This window comes from Petaurus breviceps, unplaced genomic scaffold (genome assembly GCF_028583685.1).
Source record: "Petaurus breviceps papuanus isolate PSGF00001 unplaced genomic scaffold, PetGlider_PUasm1.0 90779, whole genome shotgun sequence".
In the NCBI taxonomy this organism is placed as follows: Eukaryota; Metazoa; Chordata; class Mammalia; order Diprotodontia; family Petauridae; genus Petaurus; species Petaurus breviceps.
Window position 1 is genome coordinate 10,106,761 of NW_027187344.1, and position 21,187 is coordinate 10,127,947.

A 21,187-nucleotide genomic window follows, 5' to 3' on the forward strand; every position below is an offset into this window, starting at 1 on the left:
ACCTGGGGTGGAAGTGGGTAGCAGAGAACTAAGAGAAGATATTAGAATAGATACTGAGGGTCAGTTATGAAGAATGCAAGAAGCTGAGGAGTACTCTATAGCAGAGGTCCAAGTCACAGGGATGCCCATAACCCACAATACTCCTGAGTGCAGCCTGAATCAGATGAAAATGTAATTGGGAAATATTTAACAAAATAAATAAAAATGCAATAAAAACACAGATGATGTTAAAACATGATTTTCTAAGTCACTACGCAGCCCACAGGGATCCTTATGTACAGTTTAGTGGTCCCTGCTTCTATTTTATTTTTGACACCACTTCTAGAATTATGCCTCCTGACCTAAATGATAATTGTGAACCAGTAAAATAAATAACATCTCTACAGAGCCTACTGCAGCCTTTTAGTAACTCAAAGGGTAGGGGGCCATGAGCTGGGGAGGGAAAAAGGGGAAAAGGAAATAGCTTTTTCAAGATTACAGAATTTAAGAAACATATTTTTTTTTATAGTAAACATTTTGCTGACGAGAAAAACTTTGCCACAAATCATTAGTTAATAAACACTGGTTAAAAATGGGATCCTAACCATCACTTATGATTTTTCCTCTTCACTTACTGCTTCTCTCCTTCATAGCTGACTATCAGAGATGTCAATAAGAGGGAATAGGGCAAACTGAGAGCATATATGAGTAGGCGTCTTTGAGGCTTCCAGGTTTCCTCCTGTTCCAGCTCCAGCAGACTACAGCTTCTTTGCATTTATCAGTTCAAGCAGGAAGGGTCCTACCACAGTAGGGTCCAAATTTCTCAGGACAAGAACCATGGGATGGTAGAAGGTCCTCCCTGAGAATTCATACTGGGACCAAGAGAGCTACTTCAAAGCCTACCTTTCTCTTCCCCTAAAGAGAACCAGTGTCTTTTCTGGCTATTTTATGAATCATGGTCTGAATAAAGATCTTTCCTGCAAACTGGGTAGAAAGGCAGCTGTATTTTGCTTGGCCTAAAGGGAGCAGCTATTGGAGCAGGGGAAAAGTAAGATGGAAAGAGGTCTTCAACTATAGTAGCCAGGAAGCCAAGCTAAGGACCCAATTCTTAATATTTGTTAAATTCTGTACTGTGACTTTGGTTAGTGTGTGACTAGAAATCATCTAAGTGCTCAACACCCAGTTATAAATTCCTAATTATAAATGTGGACATTCCCTTGTAGCTCAAGAATGTTTTTATTTTATAGATGAAAATACTGACTCCCAGAGAGGACTTTCCTAACATCACGCAGTGAATTAGCAGAACTAGAATCCCAGCCTGCTGACTCAGTCCAGAGTTCTTTCTACTTCATCAAGCTTAGTGATACAATTCCCTTAAATCACTCATTCTAGCACAAACTAGGTAGGACTGGTGTGACAGATTTTTGTTCCCTTATAATCCAAGTTGCTTCATTTGATAAAAATACACCAGAAAGTGCCTACTGTGCATTTGGTAGTTTTTTATTCAATGACTGTCACTCTAGATGACCTTCACTCATGTCCTCTTCCCTTTTCCCGCTGTGCTGCTTCTCTCTCCCTTCTCCCAGAGTCTTCCCCTACCTCCACACACTAGACTGCTTTCTTCCTCCTCATAAGGTGAGTCTGAGGGTTAGCCAGGGGTTTACCCCAAGAAGAAAGGCAGAGAGAGATACTAGGTATTCAGTTGTCCAAGGCAAGAACAAGGGCCATGTTCCCCAGAGGACGGAGGAGGTATCAGGTCTTCTTTAGAAAGTCCAAGTGTTGGCGTGACACTTCACTGCTACCTCTGGGGAAGTATAAAGAGCCACTTGATGTATCAAAAAGGTAGGCCCAGGGCTTCATCTGCAAGGGTAGTGGAATCCATCCTGGTGACTGGCATTAGGTGTACAGTAGTGGGAAAGGCAGCTCTGGTGTCGGCTGAAGCCTGAAGAGAGAAATGAGCAATCTGCTGAAATTCTCAGCTGTTTTATAACCTTGAGGGTCTGTGAAATGTCTGGGGAAAGAAAGAGGTGCATGTAGATAACCTCGGGGAAAAGAGCCAGCCTGGGGCGCCTAGGCTTACCAGTTATCCTGGCTCCAGTGAGTGCCCTTGGATTCCATGATGTGGAAAGTGTATGCATGGCGAGAATGTGTGGAGCAATTCAGTTCACTCTTATGAACGACTTCTCCATGTATCAGGATGAGACCCCCTGGCAAGAGGGATGAAAGGGTCATGTTTCTCTTCCTGAATATGTCCTATTCTGGGGTCTGTGTCTCCCTATCTGGATGTACCCTCAGTCCATTACCTGAGCACCTCTTGAAGGCCAAAACAACAAATGATAAGGACAATTTAAGTCTCAACAGTTCGGGCAGCCACACCCCTTGGGTAGGAAAGGCCAGTGTTGCTGTCAAAGAGGACAATCACAGTTCCCCAAAATTACCCCACAGAGACATAATCCTGGGGTGTTTGGACCCAGTTGCTTAACATAATCATCTAAAACCCAGATTCCCTCTTGGCATGCAATGACCTTTAGAACTTTTACCTTTCTGGATGGGAATAGGGATGAAACGACTATCCTCATAAACTGGTTCAGAGCCTATGAAGTTGGTGCTACCCACAGAGTCAGCCTGCACCCGTACCATCCTCCGGGAAATTCCACCTGCATGATTCACAAAGAAGAACAGCCAAGTGAGGAGCCTCAGATACCTCTCTGGGATAGATTTCCTTCTGGGCAGACCCAGAAAGAAAGAAAGGAAGATATTACACAGAGGCCCTCCTTACCAGTGTGGGAGCCAGGGATGAACCAGAGGCAGCCATTCTCCAGGGTAGCATCCTCCAAGGCAATCCAAACACCCAGTACTCGACCCAGTGGCTTAGTGTGGAGAAAGGTGGCATCCTGGTGTGGGGTGACTACAACCCACCAACCTGTGGGTTAGGCTGCCTATGCTCTGGTCTCCTCTGGCACCTATTTTTTATCTCAAAGCTGAATTCTCCCTTTCCATTTAGCCAATATCCATTTCCTGTCCCTTTTGCTAACCTAAAGCTTCCCCCATCAGGAATAACCTTCCCCATTCCATTGTTATCTTTGGTTGATTTATAAATAGTTCCATATCCCCCTACCCACAAAGAGCCAGGGAGCTAATTTCCTCACCCCTCAGAACCTTATCACCAAACATGTATGCACTGTTTGCACTCTGCTAGCACAAGGACCTGTGCACAGCTCACCTTCCCCGCCAAAGTGTGGTTGCTGAAAGAGAGAGGAGATCTGATGAAACAGGACAACTGACAGGAATTAGGGGGTGAGGGGAGGAGAGACTGAGGAATAAGGAAAATTTAAATTTTCCAAGATCAGGGGTAGGCAGGTGGCACAGTGAATTAGAGCACTGGCCCTGGAGTCAGGAGGACCTGAGTTCAAATCAGACCTCAGACACCCAACACTTATTAGCTGTGTGACCTTGGGCAAGTCACTTAACCTGAATTGCCCTGCCTTCCCCCCTCCAAAAAGACCAAAAAAAATTTTCCAAGGTCATTTCATTCTTGGTAAAAGTATTTTTCTCAATTAAAAAAATTTTTTTTCTCTTGTTCTTGTCTTCCTTGTAAGATCTGAAATTGGACTAAGCAGTGCTATCAGGTACAATCCTTTATGTATGTATGGTACTTAAACAAAGCTTTGGTACCTATGTTATCCTTTATTCCTCACAACCTTTTGCATTTTACAGTTGGGCAAACTGAATCCTAGGGAGACTTTCCCAAGGCACCAAAGTGAATTAGTGCCCAAGTAGGAAACTTACCTTGAAGATGTACATGCTTTGAACTACCACAGGTACCTCAAGCCCCAGACTCTTGACCAACTCCTAAGGAACAGTTCAGTTCATTGTCTCAGCCCCAAGACTGCATTACCACAGAATGCCACTAACCCCATATTTGGGAGACCTTCATAGAGTTGTTCCTGCCTCATTGCCTACCCACCCTCCTAGTCTGGGTTTAAAACTGCTCCCTTTCCTTTTGGCAGAGAGAGAAAGGAAAAGCAGGAGGATCTCAGGGTCTTTTGTTTTCTTCTTAACATCATGGAAATAATATACTTTTTAAAGTACAAAGATACTGGGGCATAGGGAATCCTCTCCATTTTTCTGCCAACTTTGGTTTAGGAGATGAAGGAGGTGATAGTGAAAGGAGTTCCTCCTATAATCAGCTCCAAGCTATCTGGACTTTGGAATGGGACTGAAGAGGCCATGAAGGCAAACTGGGGCCTGTGCTCTTGTCAGACTACTGGGGAGGGACTCCTGGACACCCAAGGAAGAATTCTAAGGGAGCTTATCCTCACTCACCTGCACCTGAAGTGAGTGGGTAACGCTCTTAAAGACAGGATCAAGGGCATGCAGAGCTGTAGGAACAAGAGATTAGAGACCTACTTAATACCCACAGAATCTGAGCTTCTCTCCTAGTCCATTGCCTCCCTGTCTCCCTCCCTCATGCCCACCCCTTTCCAAGGAAAGTTAGAGGCAGCAAATAGCCAAGCCACAATATGGAACCCCAGAACACAGCACCCCAGAAGTGTGGGATGAGAAGGACAAAATCAGAACTGCCCAGGGGTTTGTGAAGGAAGGAGGAAAGCATGAGTCTCCAGACACCTTTGATTGATCCGTAGTGCACACTCACTCCTAGCACCACTGGGACAGGGCTGCAATCTCTTAAGTGTTTGAATTGTCACAGGGACAGATGAAATGGACACAGGCTGCTATTGACACCTACTATTCAAAAGTAACTAGAAAACTATAGGAAGGAGGAGGCAGAGAGAAGGTGAAACCCTCCCCCACACACACACTCTCAGGGAAAGATTAAGCTCACCTAGTGTGAAGGGGCAGATGAGGGCTAGGGAAAAACAGTGTGTACAAATACCTACACAGCCATCAGGGCTTCCTGCCCTCCCACTCTGGCCACCCAAGACCATCCTTACCATGGCCAATTTTATTGATAGAGTTCTCTGGTGGGAATAGAAAATTGCCTATGAAATAAAAGAGACGTTAAGAACTAGGGAAAAATTGTAAGTCTATTTCTTAGTAGATAGAGAAGATAAAGAAGAACTCAGTTGTCTTGCTCCCCCCCGCCCAAGGCCTTCAAGCACCACCCAGCCCCTGCCCCTATTTCTTACCTTCCTGGTCAAACACTCCTTTCTCAAAGAAGAATCTGATCTTGTCTCCACTGGTCAAAAAATAGTCAGTATTGCCCTGTGAGAGATGTGGGGAAATGAGGTAAACAAAACATCGACATGTTGGTAATGCTCCAAAAGTGAGGGGACCTTAGAGATTAAGAATTCCCTTATTTTAAGTCTGGGACTTGTCCGAAGCCACAGACCAAGTTAGTGCAGAGCCAGGATTGAAACATAATTCTTCAGTTCTGCTGGTGGGGTTGGAGCTCATGGGAGCTTGAGGTCAGCTCTGCCCCAAAGTCAGTGGCATTTCTTTGATCCTTCACTCGAAAGGGATAGCATGGAGCTAGACACTTACCAAGCTAGGGACATCAGTTGAACCCTGGTCTAGATCCTGATCCTAGCTCCTTCCAGAAGATGATATGTTTTAGTCACTGATGCTCTGGGCTATATTGTAAGGTAGGAAGAAACCAAATACAGTATCTTCTCCACAATAAGATAGACCAAGCCCAGGCATCATGATTTTGAGTGAGGACCCAAAGCTTACAGGAATTCTGAGAGCCAAAATCTTGAGAAGGGGCCACTGGGCAGCAGGAGAGGGATTCTGCTGTTCGTTCTGATAAATAGACTTAAGGCTAAAGCGTTGGGAGCAAGGGAAGGTGACTAGCTCTGGAACTAGGAGCCTCTAACAGTGTTGGAAGATTTTTTTTTTCTGTCCCTAAAACTGAAAGTATTTTTAATCATCCTTGTTTCAGGAAAAAGGAACTTAACTGAATGTGGAGGGGATGAGGGAAAGAACTAAACCCCTAAGGTGCCCATAAGTTCATGACAATGAAAATCTGTATCTGTAGCTCTTAGACCAGCATTTCTTTATCATCACTTATCAGAGGATTTAGAGCTCAAAGGGATAATCATTAATCTACTAGACTAGGGATTTCTAACCTGGAATAAATTACAAGGAAGTCTGTGAAGTTTGATGGGAAAAAATTACATTTTTATCTCAATCCCGTTGGTTTCCTTTGCAATCCTATTTTATTTTATGCACTTGACATTATTCTGGGAAGGAGGTCATAGGTTTCACCAGACTGTTGGAGAAGTCCAGGACACAGAGAGGGTTAGGAACCCCTAATCTAGAGCCTTTATGCATTTTACAGATTATCCATAAGCAGGTGAAGAGACTTGCTAAGGGTCATACAAACACTAAGAAGGGGAGCCAGGATTTAAAATCTGGTGATCCTACTCCGATTCCAGGTCTTGAGCATTTTCCACTACAAGATGGTTCCTTCCTCATTCAACCTAATTAAACTAGAGACCACTAGGTGGCTGAGTACATAGCAAACTGAATCTGGAGTCAGGAAAATGAGTTCAAATTCTGCCTCCAACAATTAAGTGGTAGCTGATGCCCTTTCCTTCCCCTTCTCCCACCTCCTCTTGTCCCCCACCCTAGGCAAGTCACTTAACCTCTGTCTCAGTTCCTTCATCTATAGGATAGGGATTATCTGCCTCTCAAGGCAGATTGGTATGAAGATCAAATGAGATGCTATTTTTTTTTTAAGCAATTGGGGTTAAGTAACTTGCTCAAGGTTACACGGCCAGTTATTTCTGGGTGTGGTGCTGAGTATCTGAGCCTGGATTTGATCCAGGTCATCCCGACACTGGAGCCGGTGCTCTTACTCGCTGTGCTACCTGGCCACCCCGAGATGCTATTTTTAAAGTGTTTTGCTAACCTTAGATGTTAGCGATTGTATTATTTATTAAACTCCTGCTTTGTGGAGGACACTAGGGATAGAAGGACAAAAAAAAAAGACAGTCCCTGTTCTCAAAGTATATACCTATAAGTATATGCATGGACGTGTGTGTATGTATATGATACATAAATACTTATTAAATTACCCAGTAACAAAGGTAATTTGAGTATACAAAAAAACACTAAAACTGGAAGGATCAAGAAGGCCTTGCTCGAGGAGGGGGCACTTGAGCCGATCCTGTGAAGGGAAGAGGTGAGGAGGGATACATTCTAAGCATGGGAGATATGAGCTAAGATGTGACCCATGAGCAATGAACAACACTAGAGTGAATGCAGAAGTCAGATGGGGAGTACAGGCAGTTCCCCATGGGGGGAATTTTGCAAGTCAACTGACAACAGGAGCACAGGGCAAGGCATTCTGGGGTAGAGGACAGTTGAACTGATTAAATAAAGGGAGAAAGGGAAAGGAACAAGCATTTATTAAGCTTTTACTATGCACCAGGCTCTGTACTAAGTGCTTTACATATATTACCTCTTTTGATCCTCACAAAAAACCAGTGAGGTAGGTACTATTATTATCCCTGTTTTATAGCTGGGAAAACTGAGATATAAAGAAGTTGCTGGATTTGAACTTAGGTCTTCCTGGCTCCAAGGGGCAGCTAGCTGGCACAGTAGATGGACTGTTGAGCCTGAAGTCATGAATACCTAAGTTCAAATCTGACCTCAGACACTTACTAGCTGTGGCAAGTCACTGGGCAAGTCACTCAATCCTATTTGCCTTCAGTTTCCTCCTCTGTAAAATAAGGTGGAGAAAGAAATGACAAACCACTCCAGTATCTTTACCAAGAAAACCCCAAATGAAGTCATGAAGAATCAGACATAACTGAAAAAGACTAAACAACACTCTATCCACTATGTCGTGTAGCTGACTCTAAAGGGACCTGGCAATGAAGGGATGAAAGTGAAGCTAGAACAAGGGTAATGGCCTGGGAAGGCACAGAAGGATTGTGGGAATTGAGATCCACCTGAGGATGAAAAACAGGTTTAGGGAGGGTAAGGCAGAGATAAATATGGAAAGATAAGAGGTTGTGCAATGAGAAAAGGTCAAGTGATTCAATTCAATAAGATGAAAATGAAACAGTTTCTGTCCTCACAGAGATAACATCCTACTAATGACACGCAAATGTTCATAGGAGGGTTGTTAACAATTAGGAGAATCAGGAAAGGCTTCGTGTAGGAGAGTGCACAAGCATTACTTGTTAAAGGAGGTCAGAGATTATAAGAGGAAGATGTGAGAAGGGAGGGTTTTCCACAAATAAGGTACAACTTGGGCAAAGCCACAGAGGTGGGATATGTGATATCATATATGGGGAACTGCAATTAGGCTAGTTTTTCTGGAGTGTAGAGTGTTTGGCAGGGAATAATATAAAACAAATCTAAAAAGATAGGCCAGAGTGAGATCATGAGGATTTGACATGCCATGCCAAACAGAGGAGTTTGCATTTTATCCTAGAAACAATAGGAAACAACTGAAGATTCCTGAGCAGAAGAGGGACATGATCACAACTTTGCTTTAGGAAGATAATTTTGGCCTCTATGTAGAAGATGAATTAGAGAGGAGAGAAGCAGGGAAACCAAACCAGCACAATATGCCAAGTGGAAGGATGAGGAAGTAGGTTGTAGTTCTTAGAGAGGCAAGAGTAATGGGTGATTAAGAAGAGTATAGCCATTCCCGTGTATGGATGAAGTGAGTGTGGGTGTAGGTCACAAGAGTTTAGGAAACTGATGAACTGAGAAACCAGTCTCTAGCCTGCTCTGTTCAGGGAACATCAGTGTGTAAATTAAAGCCTTCATGTATGAGAACATAGTTTGGGAGAAGACAGTGTTAAAATACTATTAGGAGACACCTTGTTTTCCAGAGCTAAGGCCCAGCAAGCAATCTGTGTCCTGAGCTTGGTATAAAAACAATCCCCATGCTTGTAACTTGAACCAGGTGCCCCACTGCTGCTCCCAGCCAACACTAACCCTGGTTTTGTGACCAATGAACAATCACAAGGCTCAACATCCCTAATGACTTGGAGACTGTTTACTAAAGACCCAAGAACACCTGTGTTGTAGTCTAGTTGTTTGTGGTTTTCACACTTAAAAACCCTACCTCTGCCATAAGCAGGTGAGCCCCACTTCTTAGGAAGGAGGACTTTCCTTGCAAGCTGTTTCCCTCATTTTGAAATTAAACTTCTGTTTGATTCCTGACTCTCCTGCATCTAGCCTGCTCTGTTCAGTTCTGGTTATCCGTAGGTTAGAGGCCAGTTTGGTCCAGTTGACATTAATTCATGTCAGGAGTGTGATTGGACACAGAACCAGGCCATTGGACTCTCTACTACCAGTGAAAATGGATTAGGTGCCATAGAGGACCTTAAGAAGCAGATAAGAGAAGTGGAGGAAAAATTGGGAAGAGAAATGAGAACAATGCAAGAAAATTATGAAATGAGAGTCAACAGCCTGACTGAAGAAAATAATACCTTAAAAAACAGACTGACTCAAATGGCAAAGGAGGCTCAGAAAGGCAATGAGGAGAAGAATGCCTTAAAAAGTCGAATTTGCCAGATGGAAAAAGAATCTCAAAAGCTCACTGAGGAGAATCATTGCTTCAGAATTAGATTGGAGCAAATGGAAGCTAATGACTTTATGAGAAATCAAGATGCTGTTAAACAGATCCAAACAAATGAAAGAATAGAAGGCAATGTGAAATATCTCATGGGAAAAACCACTGACCTGGAAAATAGATCCAGGAGAGATAATTTAAAAATTATTGGACTGCCTGACAGCCATGACCAAAGTAAGAGCCTGGAAAGCATCCTCCAGTAAGTTCTCAAAGAAAACTGCCCTGATGTTTTAGAACGAGAGGGCAAAATAGAGGTTGAAAGAATCCACCGATCACCTCCTGAAAAAGATCCCAAAAAGAAAACTCCTAGGAACATTATAGCCAGGTTCCAGAATTCCCAGATTAAGGAGAGAATATTACAAGCAGCCAGGAAGAAACAATTTGAATATTGTGGAAACACAATCAGGATAACCCAGGATCTGGCAGCTTCTACACTGAGGGATCGAAGGGCCTGGAATGTGATATTCCGGAGGTCAAGGGAGCTGGGATTAAAACCAAGAGTCACCTACCCAGCAAAACTGAGTATCCTGTTTCAGGGGAAAATATGGTCATTCAGTGGAATACAGGACTTTCAAACATTCTTACTGAAAAAACCAGAGCTGAATAGAAAATTTGACATTCAGATACAAGAAGCAAGAGAAGCATGAGAAGGTAAACAGGGAAAAGAAATCATAAGGAACTTATCAAAGTTGAACTATTTTTTTTTTAAGCAATTGGGGTTGAGTGGCTTGCTCGGGGTTGCACGGCCAGTTGTTGTTTCTGGGTGTGGTGCTGGGTGTCTGGGCCCAGATTTGATCCGGGTCGTCCCGGCACTGAGGCCGGTGCTCTTGCTTGCTGAGCCACTTGGCCAAAGTTGAACTATTAACATTCCTACATGGAAAAACAATAATTGTAACTTATGAAACTTTTCTCAGTAGTTGAAGGGATTAGAAATATATATATATATATGTCTTTATATGAGGGTATGCAGGCATATAAATACATATGTGAATGTGTGTATATATGCTTACAGGTATACATAGATAGAGGGCACGGGACCAATTTAACAGGAAGGGATGATACTTAAAAGGTGAAATTAAGAGGTGAGAGGGATATAATGAGAAGAGATGGGGAGAGACAGAGTGGGGCAACTATCTCATACAGAAGAGGCAAGGGAAAATGGTTACAATGGAGGGGAAGAATAGGAAGGCAAAAGGGAATGGGTCAACCTTATTCCTATTGAATCTGGCTTGAGGAAGGAGGGAAATACACACTACATAGGGGATCTCACCCTCCAGGAGAATGGGGGGGAGGGGATGTGAGGGGGGATGATGGAAGGGAGGGCAGGCTGGGGGGGAGGGAAGTTGGAAGCACCCACTTTTGAAAAGGGTCAGGATCAAAGTAGGGAATAGAACAAGTGGGATGTGGGATAGGAGGGAGGGAAATATAGTCAGTCTTTTACAATATATCTGCTATGTTATTGTTCTGCATTAGCCACACATGTACAACCTATACTGAACTGCTTATCTTCCCAGTAAGGGTGGGTGATAAGGGAGGAAGGGAATGAATCTGGAATTCAAAGTTTTAAAATCAAATGTTTAAATATATATATACTATTATCAATATTGTTTTACATGTAATTGGGAAATATAGAGATCCACCATGCCCTACTGGAAAAGTTGAAACGGGCATGGGAGAAAATATGGGAGAGAGCAGATCAGAGGTGGGGATATCCTGTGGGACTGCTGTTTTGGGGGGATGGGTGGGGGAAAAACGGGGAGAAAATTTGTAACTCAAAATCTGGCGGAAACGAACGATGTAAATCAGAAGTTAATAAAGCATTTAAAAAAAAGCAAAAAAAAAGTAGATGGAGTCTAAAAGCAGATTGAAGCATAATGTTTGCTCTCTCTCTTTTTTTTCTTCTTTCTCAAGGTTTCTCCCATTGTTTCTAATTCTTTACAATATGAATAATGTGAAAATATGTTTAATATGAATGTATATGTAGATCCTATATCAGATTGCATGCCTCTTGGGGTGGAAGAAGGGGAGAGGGGAGAAAATTTGGAACTTTAAATCTTATGGAGGTGAACGGTAAAAACTAAAAATAAATAAATAAATAAATTTTTAAAAAATAGATGGCACTTCCCCTGAAGATGAATAGCTTCATTGTTCTAGGGCAATGAAGGAAGGCAGCTAGTTTGGAAGTAATCCCAGAGTGAAGAAAGGAAAAAAAAAATAGGTAAATGGCTTGCACTTCATAGCAACCTCTTGTTAACCCTTCCTTGACCATGCTTGTGATTTCCCTCTCTCTTATTCTGTTAACCCATCTCATTTCAGATCGGATTCTTAAATAAAGGTGTTTTTTTTTTAATGCTCGAAAAATGTAGGGAAACTTACTTCATGTTCTGATTCTAGAAATTTATTAACCGTGTAATCTTTAACAAGTTATACTGTCTCTGTTTACCCCAGTTTCCTGATCTGTAAAGAGAAAAATAATAATGGTACCCACCTCCCAGGGTTGTTGTAAGATTAAAATAATATAATGATTATAAAGTGCTTAACATAATTATTTGCATATACTAAGCACTACACTATTATTTCTTTAACTGAATGTAATTGTTCCATACCTGATTACTATAAAGTAGTTTTAAAATGCTAATGGTAATAAGATCAATGATTTTTATATGTGATAATTTGGAAATGCAATTGATGTCATCTGAAGTTTTGTTTCAGGTTTTAAATACATGATATTGTTTATGTTATTGTTATATTTCTAAATTCTCTTATACTGTGAAATTTTAGAGACCATTGTAACAGAAATGCTGGTAGACAAAACAACTTTTTAAATCTGGATGCTGTTACACATAAATTGGGCTTTTAAAAGGATATGATAAAAAGTAGACATTTGAAAACAAATATCTAATGAGGCATGTTTTGTTATAAAGCAGATAATAATAATAAGTTTACTATAATACCGGTAGCAAATTTTCATTTGAAAAACCTAGGCTATTATGAAAGTGTATAGAGTGGTTTAAAGATGTAGCTTCAGCATATTAATGATGAGTCAACTATTAGGTATTGCTGTATATCTGATGCCACAGAACATGGGTGATTTTATTTTACAAGTGAAAGATCAATGAAATGTTAACTGTTAGTGAAACATCAGGAAAGGTATTCAAGCCCTAAGTTATGGTTAGTGAAATTTTGCTATTTAAGGTAAAAATTCTGGGACTACAATTTACTATTATTTTGAATTTTTATTACTGGCATAGTTGTCAGAATTGTCATGAAGCCAGTAGTAGAAAATGGCATGTGCTGCAGTCTAGGAACAACTGTTAAAGGTGGATGTCTGTGCCTGGGAAAAGTTTTGGGGATGACTTTGCCTTGGCTTAAGGTAGGATCCTCATGACTATTTTTCCATTGTACTTTTTTCTTTCTGAAAAGAAAATTTTCCTACCTGGTTAATCCTGAGCCTTGCTTTTGATACCCTATGACTACATGATTGGCTATCAGGTATGACTCATGCCTGGAATCAAACAGCACTAAGGGAGTTGTTTTCACCTTTTATGATATTTGACATTGTTATAGCTATGTCCCTCATTTTCCTTTTATAGCAAATATCTATAGTCAAGAAATTTTGTAAATACAGCACTAAATCTATTAAATAATAGATTAATACTAGAACATCTCTGAGTTACTATAATAGGATGCAAGTATGAACATCTTACAATTTTAACCTGTACTTATAGTCAAATTATAATATGGGGATATCCTCTTAAGGGGGAAATGATTAGACAAAGTAATAAGACAAAAATGTAATGTAAAACGTTTTCTAAATAAATGGAATAGTAAATTTTGAGAAAAGCAATAGGATTAGACTTTTCTCTAAAAACCATATACATATGTATGTGATTGGCTTCCAAATTTATCTATCATGGAAATTCAGGCTTTGAGTATGTCTTAGTAATAAGTTTTCAAAATAGGATTAAGGACTTCACAAACAAATTCCCATTTTTAAAGTGTCTGTCCGATAATCTTAAAGGGCAGAAGAGTTCATTTTACAGTTGGATCCTCATAAAGTTTTTTTTTTAGTTTAGGCACATTTCATAGCACTTAGCCTTTATTTTATGGTTCCATGGCAAAAACAGTTGAACACAACACTCTTGAACAATTTGATTTATTTTTTAAAATCACCTTATAAAGTATGTTCCAGTTTTAGTTTAGTTTTTGTGTTGTTTTTTTTTTTCAAAAAAGAAGCAAAAATTGAAAGCATCAAAATGTTACTAGCTCTACAAGCCACCTTATTAGGATAATTTATATACTGTGGATTGAGAAAAAAAATCCACAAAGATGATTAGGCACAGTTCCTCATAAAGTTTTAAAATATTATTATATAAGGTATAGGATTTAGATAAGGATAAAAACAGAAAATGGTATATAAACTGAAATTCTATGAAGTTTCAAGATTGAAGAACCAAATTTAAGATAATGTAATACATTATATTAAATCAGAATTAACTAGGAACCTCTAGATTTGGAACCAGAGAAGCAGAGCCTTTTCAGCACTGTCCTGAGAATAAAGCCCATTGTCCAAGAAAAGAACCAAATAACTACATGCGACTTATGGGACTCAAAATGTGCTGGTTGACATTGAGAATGGGTTACTATGATACAAGGAAACGATATTAATCAATATTGGTGATAACTGTTGTAGTGCTTCGGTCTTTTGTTTCAAGATGTTTATGTTTTAGTTTTCTTGGTTACTTTGGTGGCATGTAAATCTCCCTTCTCAAAACTAGTCCACTATGAGTTCTCTAAATAATTTAATCCTAATCATAATTATGATTATGAATTTATGAAACACATTATTGTATTGTTTGAACCTAGCCCTGAGTGATTGGGAGACTAGACCACCTCTATGTGCTGTTTAGAGACCTTTAACCAAAGACCTATGTTATGCTGACCAGAATCTCAGATCCAAATATTGATGCAATGAATTTTCTCTAAGGGCCCCTACCAAGTACTTCTGACTATTCCCAAAGCTGCCAAACTTGTGGGTGTGGATCATCTGAAGAAAGTCCCTGCTCCTGAGTGGAAAGCAGAATGCTCCAAGAACAGCAGAAACCTCAAGGTTTATTTAGTATGGACCTAGATGCAATATCCAGATGAGACAGCTGGAGGAGGACTGAGTATACTGTCCTAGTTTTTTTTCCTCTTTCTTTTTGTTATGTACCCAACTGTTTCAAGCATTCCTTGACATTTTCTCCCTCTACATTCTTGCTCTCCCCTTTTCTGCTTGCAAACAAACAATAGCTAGATAAGACTTATTCAATTCAATCTTGTCCTGGTCCAACTGGCCTCTTGTGGTATCTTGGCTTATGTCTACCTCTCCTTATTGGCCAGAAGGGTAGGGGTTCTTTCAGACCCCTCTCTTTGCCCCAAGTTTGACATAACAGCAACCCCCTACCCTTGTAACTGCCAAGTGAACTGAACCAAGTGCCCCATTGCTGCTCCCAGTCATACTAATCCTGGTTCTGTGCCCACCAAACAGCCACAAGGCTCAACAACTCTAATGACTTGGAGACTCTTGTGGTTCAGCTATGGACTTGGAGACTCCTCAAGACCCAAGAATGCCTGTGCTATGGTCCAGTCATTTGTGGTTTTCATGCTTAAAACCCTATCCTTGCCATAAGTGGGTGAACCCCTCTTCTTAGGAAGTTGGACTTTCCTTGTAGGCTCTTTCCCTCACTTTGAATTTAAACTTGTTTGATTCCTAACTCTCCTGTCTCTAGCCTGCTCTGTTCAACTCTGGCCATTCACAAGTTAGAGGCTGGTTGCATCTGGAAGCTATAAACCAGGTCCTGAACTCATTGAGAATGACTTGTGGGATGATGAGTGACAGTCCTAAGGATCAGGATAGAGTGATATGAAGTGAAGGCCAAAGGAATAGAAGTCACTGAGTGATCTAAATAGAATGAAGATCTCTTTCTCCTTCCATGGGGAGTGAGGAATAGGCTTTGTCCTCCTCCTGGTTTAGTATATGTAGAAAAGCAGGACAGAAGGTAGAATACCTTCTGGTAGATAGTCACCAATAGTCACAGATAGTCACTGTGTCTTCAGTAGGAAGACAGTTTTACTTGAGTACAAGAAGATGGAAAAGGAAGGAAGATATCTGAGATGAAGGGAACAGCGGGGGTGGCTGGGGACAAAATGGAAGGGAAGGGCAGAGCAGAGCAGCATACGAATATAAGGGTCTCTAAATCACAGGGGCAAGGGGAAGAGGAGGCAGGAATTGTCAACTACTATTCAACATCTCCACTCATATGTCCTGTCAACACTTTAAACCTGATACCTGCCCAAATTAATTCATCATCGTCTTATCTAAACCTTTGTTAACTTCCTGTCTTCACAGTCTGTTAATGGTACCACCATCTTCCCAATTAGGCTGAAAAAAATTTTCACCATCTTTCACCATCCACATTCTATTAGCTACCAAAGCTATCTCACAGGATAGAATTTTAGAACTGAAAGGAACCTTTAGAGAGAAAGAACATGGTCAAGGTATGAAGCCTAGCTATGCCACTTCATCTCTGTGTGACCTTGGGCAATTCACCTAACCAATCTGGGCATTAGTTAGTTCACCTGTAGGATGAGAGGGGTTGTATATTTGATCCCTAACATCCCTTCCAACTCTCAATATATGATTCCTATGACCTAAGCCTACTTCCACCCAGGAAAAGGAAATTATTTGCACAAGGTCAACTAGGCAAGCAGATGGTAGAGTCAGGATTTGAACCCAAGCCTTCCAATTCAAAATCCCATGCTGGTTCCACTGTCCCATCCTGTTTTCAAAAGAAAACACCAAAAAATTTCCAGCCCAACAGAATCAATGTTTTTCCCAATCCTCTATAAGTCCAGGATACAAGCGTGTCACAATATGAGAGACAACAGAAGAATGCATGTCACTCTCATCACTGTCCCATCACCTCTCCTTATCATTCAATATCATCAAGTTTTTGCTGAATGCCCTCTCTGACCCTCACTGCTTTTGAACAGGCTGGTTCCCCCATATCTGAAATCTTTCCCACTTTCCCTCCACTTATTGCAATCCCTAGCTACCTTAAAGGACCTTTCCTGATCTGCTGCTACTTTCCCTCACCAAATTACTTTGTATTTACTTTGTCTACATTAACTTTGTACATATCTCTTCCTCCTATGTAATGTAAGTTATTTGATGGTGGAATTTTTTTCAGGTTTTTGTCTTAGTATCCCCAGTGCCTGGCATATGGCACATTTAAAATAATTTTTAAATAGAATTGAATTGCATACTAGGTCCTAGGCTAGTTGGAGAATATCACAAAATCATGCTGACTGGATCCAGTACAAATTTGTTACGTAATCTCACCTGGGCCCTCTGTGCATCAAGGCAACCATTATATATCTCCCTAATTGATTCATTATCCCACTTACCACAGAAGTTTTTCCAAACCTCTTCAAACCTCTTGTGGTTCCCCTTCCCTACACCTCTAAGCTTGTTTCATATTTTACTGAAAAAAATTAAGATTATTCAGTGAGGTTGCCTTTTCTCCTACCTCATCTCACGTCATTCAGATGCTACCTCTTCCTTCACTCCTGTCTCATATAATGAGATGGCCCTTCTCTTTGCCTAAGCTAACTCCTCTAGACACACAAGTGATCCCACTCCATCCCATCTTTTCAAAAAATGCCCCTCTATCATCCCTAGCCTCTCACTAATCTTTAATCTCTCCCTGTCTACTAGCTGCTTCCCTATTGCCTACAAACATGTCCATGTCTCCCTTATTCTTAAAAAAAAACTGTTACTTGATCCCTTAATTACCACTAGTATTATTCCATATAAGACCTTCCTTTTGTGGCTAAAATTTGTGGCCATTTATAATAAGTGCCTCTACTTCCTTTCTCTTTTTAACCCTCTTCAGCCTGGCTTCCAGCTTCACTGTTCAACTAAAACTTCTCTCTCCAAAGTTATCAATGACCTTTAAACTGTCATCTCTAATGGCCTTTCTCTCAATTCTCATCCTTCTTGACCTCTCTACAACCTTTGACACTATCGATGACCTTCTTCCCTTTCATACTCTTCTCTCTAGGTTTTCATGACCCAGCTCTCCTGGTTCTCCTCCTACCTATCTGATTAATCCCTCTGAGTTTCCTTTGCTGGATCTTAATCCAGGTCATGCCCACTAACCAGGGTTCCTTCCGCTCCAGGGTTTGTCCTGGGTTCTCTTCAGTCTCTACCTCTAAACCATTTTGCTAGTTAAAATCCCATCTTCTGCAAGAAACCTTTCCCAGTCCCCCTTAATGCTAATGCCTTTCCTCTATTAATTATCTCCAATATAGGTTATATATTTTATTTGTACATTATACTTTGTATATTATATATCATATTACATCAAGTGCTCCTTGAGAGAATAGATTGGTTGGGGTTTTTTTATTTGTATTTTTGCCTAGCTCATTTCCTGGCACATAGCAGGTGTTTAATAAATGCTTTTTGATTGAGTGGAATAAGTGCTGTTAGGTGAAAAGAGAAGGATAAAACAGGATTTAGGCCATACAAAAAACAATCAGAGAACCTTTTTTTTGGACTGGATTGCATCTTTGCAGGGAAATCCAAGTGAGGTAGCCCCTTCCCTGATGGAGAACAATTCCCAATGAGTCACTAAGAGGCTTAGAGTTTACTGGTGTGCTAATAGGTTTATAAGTCACTTGCCCAGGACCACACAGCCAACTGACTCTCTACTCCAAAAATGACTATAGCTAAAAATTCTATGTTTTTAATATAAAATGCTCTCATTTGGCCATGGGAGAAGCTGAGATCTGTGCATATTAAAGGCCAGGAGAGGGCAGTGTGGTGCAGTGGTGAGAGTCAGGAAGCCAGGATTCTAGTGCCTTCCTACCTGGACTCGGAGCTGTTCCTCTTCCTGAGTGGAGAATTCAGTGCGACAGTGAGATGGGACTTCCATTTGTGCTACGATTTTCTGGATTTGCTCCCTCATGATGTCACACTCCTTGGGAGAAAATATCCCTTCCAGGACCAGAAATCCATCCTCCTGGAACTATGGGAGAGATGGAGCTTCTTTCAGACCACTGCCATCCCCCACCCACTCCCCACCCCAGAGATTCCTTACTTTATTCTATTTATCAAGTTTCATTACATTCATATTAGTCATGCATAAAATAGATTAAGTGACAAAATAACTCATGTTTCTATCACACTAAGGTTTACAAAGCCAGCTTTCTCATAACAACACTGTGGGGCATTCTTTATGAATATTTTCCATTTAAAGTTAAGGAAACTGAAGCACATAGAGGTCAAATGACCAACTGTCAGACATACTCTGATCTCTGACTCACGCTTCTGACTCCAAGCACAAGCCCCAAGTATTCTTTCCCCTGTGCTATATACTGTATGCTTATTAGTACATCTGCAATTAATTAATTAGTACATTAGCACAGTGGATTGTGTTCTGATCCTGGATTGATTCTGGAGTGAGGAAGATGATGTTCAAACCTAATCTCAAGACACTTAATAGGGGCAGCTAGGTGGCGCAGTGAATAGAGCATCGGCCCTGGAGTCAGGAGGACCGGAGTTCAAATATGGCCTCAGGCACTTAACACTTACTAGCCATGTGACCTTGGGCAAGTCACTTAATCCCAACTGCCCCTTCAAAAAGCAAAAAAAAAAAAAAAAACTTAATAGTTGTGTGGTCCTGGGCAAATCATGTAACCGCTGTCTGCCTCAGTTTCCTCACCTGCAAAATGAGGATAATAATAGCACTTACCTTCCAGGGTGGTTGTAAGGATCAAATGAAATCCTATTTGTAAAGTGCTTAGCACAGTGCCTGGCACACAGTAGGTGCTTAATAAATGCTTGTTTCCTTCCCTAACTAGACTTCAGCTCCTTCAGAGAAGAGGTTGCATACTATTCCTTTTTATATTCCTAGTACCAGGGGAAATTGAGGTACATATCAATAACAGTAATGACAGACATTTTAGGACTTGAAAAGTGTGTTATCTCATTGATCCTCAAAACAACTGTGTGAGGAAGGTAAAATAAGTATTATTGGCTACATCTTACAGATGAAGAAAGTTTTAATGACAGTAATTAACTTGTCACATGGCTAGTAAACTCCAGCAAGATCTCTGCATACTCCGATTCCAAGACTTTTACTCTACCACTCTGCGGTCATCAGGGGTGTTTAACGAATGCTTATTGACGGCGGCGCTATGCTGCTGCTGCTACTGCTGCTAACTGGGTTGTTGCTGAGGTGTTTGCCGTTTGCTTCTCCAGCTCGTTTTGCAAACGAAACAGAGGCAAACAGGTCACGGGGCTAGTGCAGTGCCTGAGATCAGATTTGGACTCAGGAAGATGAGTCTTCCTGACTGCAGGCGCTGCATTCTATCCACTGCCACCTAGCCCAAAAATTGGGTGGTATACTGATACAGAGGAAAGAACACTGGATTTGCTATCAAGAGAACTAAGTTCAAATTCCATCTCTGTCACTGAACAGCTGTGTGCCCTTGGGCAAATGACTTCAGCTCTCTGGACATTTTTTCTCATCTGTAAAATGAGAGGGTTAGTCTTATATGATCTTTAAGATCCCGTCCCCATATCTCTGGCATGGTCTCTTCCTTCCAGGTGCAACTGGTCCCATCCGTGGCTCTTTCCCTTTCTCCCTAGCTCCACCCACCCTTCTTACACTAGGGCACTGAACCCTTAGTCCTCTCACTTCCTGATGGCAGCAGCTTTATGCCCCGCACAAGTCAAATTTTGTTTTTTGCTTTTTATTTTCTTTCTCCTGGCCCTTCCAATCAAAACGGGGGGAATCCTGGGCCCCAGTACCGCCTTCTCCCTCTTCCGCACCTGGCATCCCAATCTTCCGGAAACCCTGTCCAAGGTCCCTGCCAAACTCTGAGCTGTGTAGGGGGCGGGGGTCTCAGGGCACAAGCTGAATTCCAATGGTGGTGGGAGGGTGGGAAAGGGTTTACGCTAAACAAGGGTACCACTCTCCCCTACCCCCAACCCACGCCTTGTTGGGTCCCCATCTCCCACTGACAGCGACCACTCCAGTGTTGTCCCCACCTTCCGTAGCTGCGTTGAGCTCAGGCCCGCCATGGGGCTCAAAGGGATGGGCTGGTGGGGCTTGCTTCTTTTGCCCTTGTTTTGTTTTGTTTTTCTGGGAACAGAACAGGCAGCTGAGTTCTGGCTCCTGGGTAGTAACTTCCAGGCTGGGTTGGAGTTGGAGTGGCGGTGGGCGGAACAGCGGTTTGCTTCACCCTCTCCTGCCCAGTCAGTCCCTTTTGGTCCTCAGCCGCTCAAGCTTCTCTCCAGCTTTTGTAGTGCTAAATCCGGATGCCCACACGGGATGACACCACCCCACCCCACCCCTCCTGTCCCCAATCTGACTTCCCTCTGCAGTGTGCAGAGAGAAGAAGAGGGGGGTGGCCCCTGTTCAACCAATCAGAGTCCATGCCCCCACAGCTAATTCCAGTGGCCCTAGGAAAGAACAGGAATTAGCTGCTGCCCTTTAAACCACTCAAGGTTTATGTACTCATACGTTTGTACAAATCAAACATTTACTAAGGTTTTGCTTTATGCTAAACCCAAACCAGGCACTTGAGATAGAGGAGATT

At 41.6% G+C, this 21,187-nt stretch overlaps 1 protein-coding gene across 2 annotated transcripts; it reads right to left on the reverse strand.

Annotated features, from left to right (window-relative positions):
• Nucleotides 1-45: 45 nt before the first annotated feature.
• PHYHD1 (phytanoyl-CoA dioxygenase domain containing 1) lies at nt 46-21,019 on the reverse strand. 2 transcript variants are annotated; one of them, XM_069069427.1, is made up of 11 exons: nt 20,637-21,001; nt 18,451-18,609; nt 5,130-5,205; nt 4,935-4,982; nt 4,306-4,361; nt 3,769-3,831; nt 3,203-3,224; nt 2,759-2,887; nt 2,520-2,636; nt 2,060-2,186; nt 46-1,921 (listed from the first exon to the last, which is right to left on the reverse strand). In XM_069069427.1, exons 1-11 carry the CDS (start codon nt 20,667-20,669, stop codon nt 1,876-1,878), a joined length of 876 nt encoding a protein of 291 aa, XP_068925528.1. In that variant the 5' UTR covers nt 20,670-21,001; the 3' UTR covers nt 46-1,875. The 2 variants fall into 2 exon arrangements, with proteins under 2 accessions (XP_068925528.1, XP_068925529.1); XM_069069428.1 differs by lacking the exon at nt 2,060-2,186 and having other exon boundaries at nt 20,637-21,019.
• Nucleotides 21,020-21,187: the final 168 nt, after the last annotated feature.

Excerpts from the sequence above, each read along its gene's own strand:
- PHYHD1 (XM_069069427.1), bottom strand. The coding sequence starts at position 20,669 with ATGGCGGGCCTGAGCTCAACGCAGCTACGGAAG. Across the intron at positions 4,362-4,934 it reads TATCAATAAAATTGGCCATG|CTCTGCATGCCCTTGATCCT; the intron begins GTAAGGATGGTC and ends TTGTTCCTACAG. Across the intron at positions 3,832-4,305 it reads CCCACTCACTTCAGGTGCAG|GAGTTGGTCAAGAGTCTGGG; the intron begins GTGAGTGAGGAT and ends ACTGTTCCTTAG.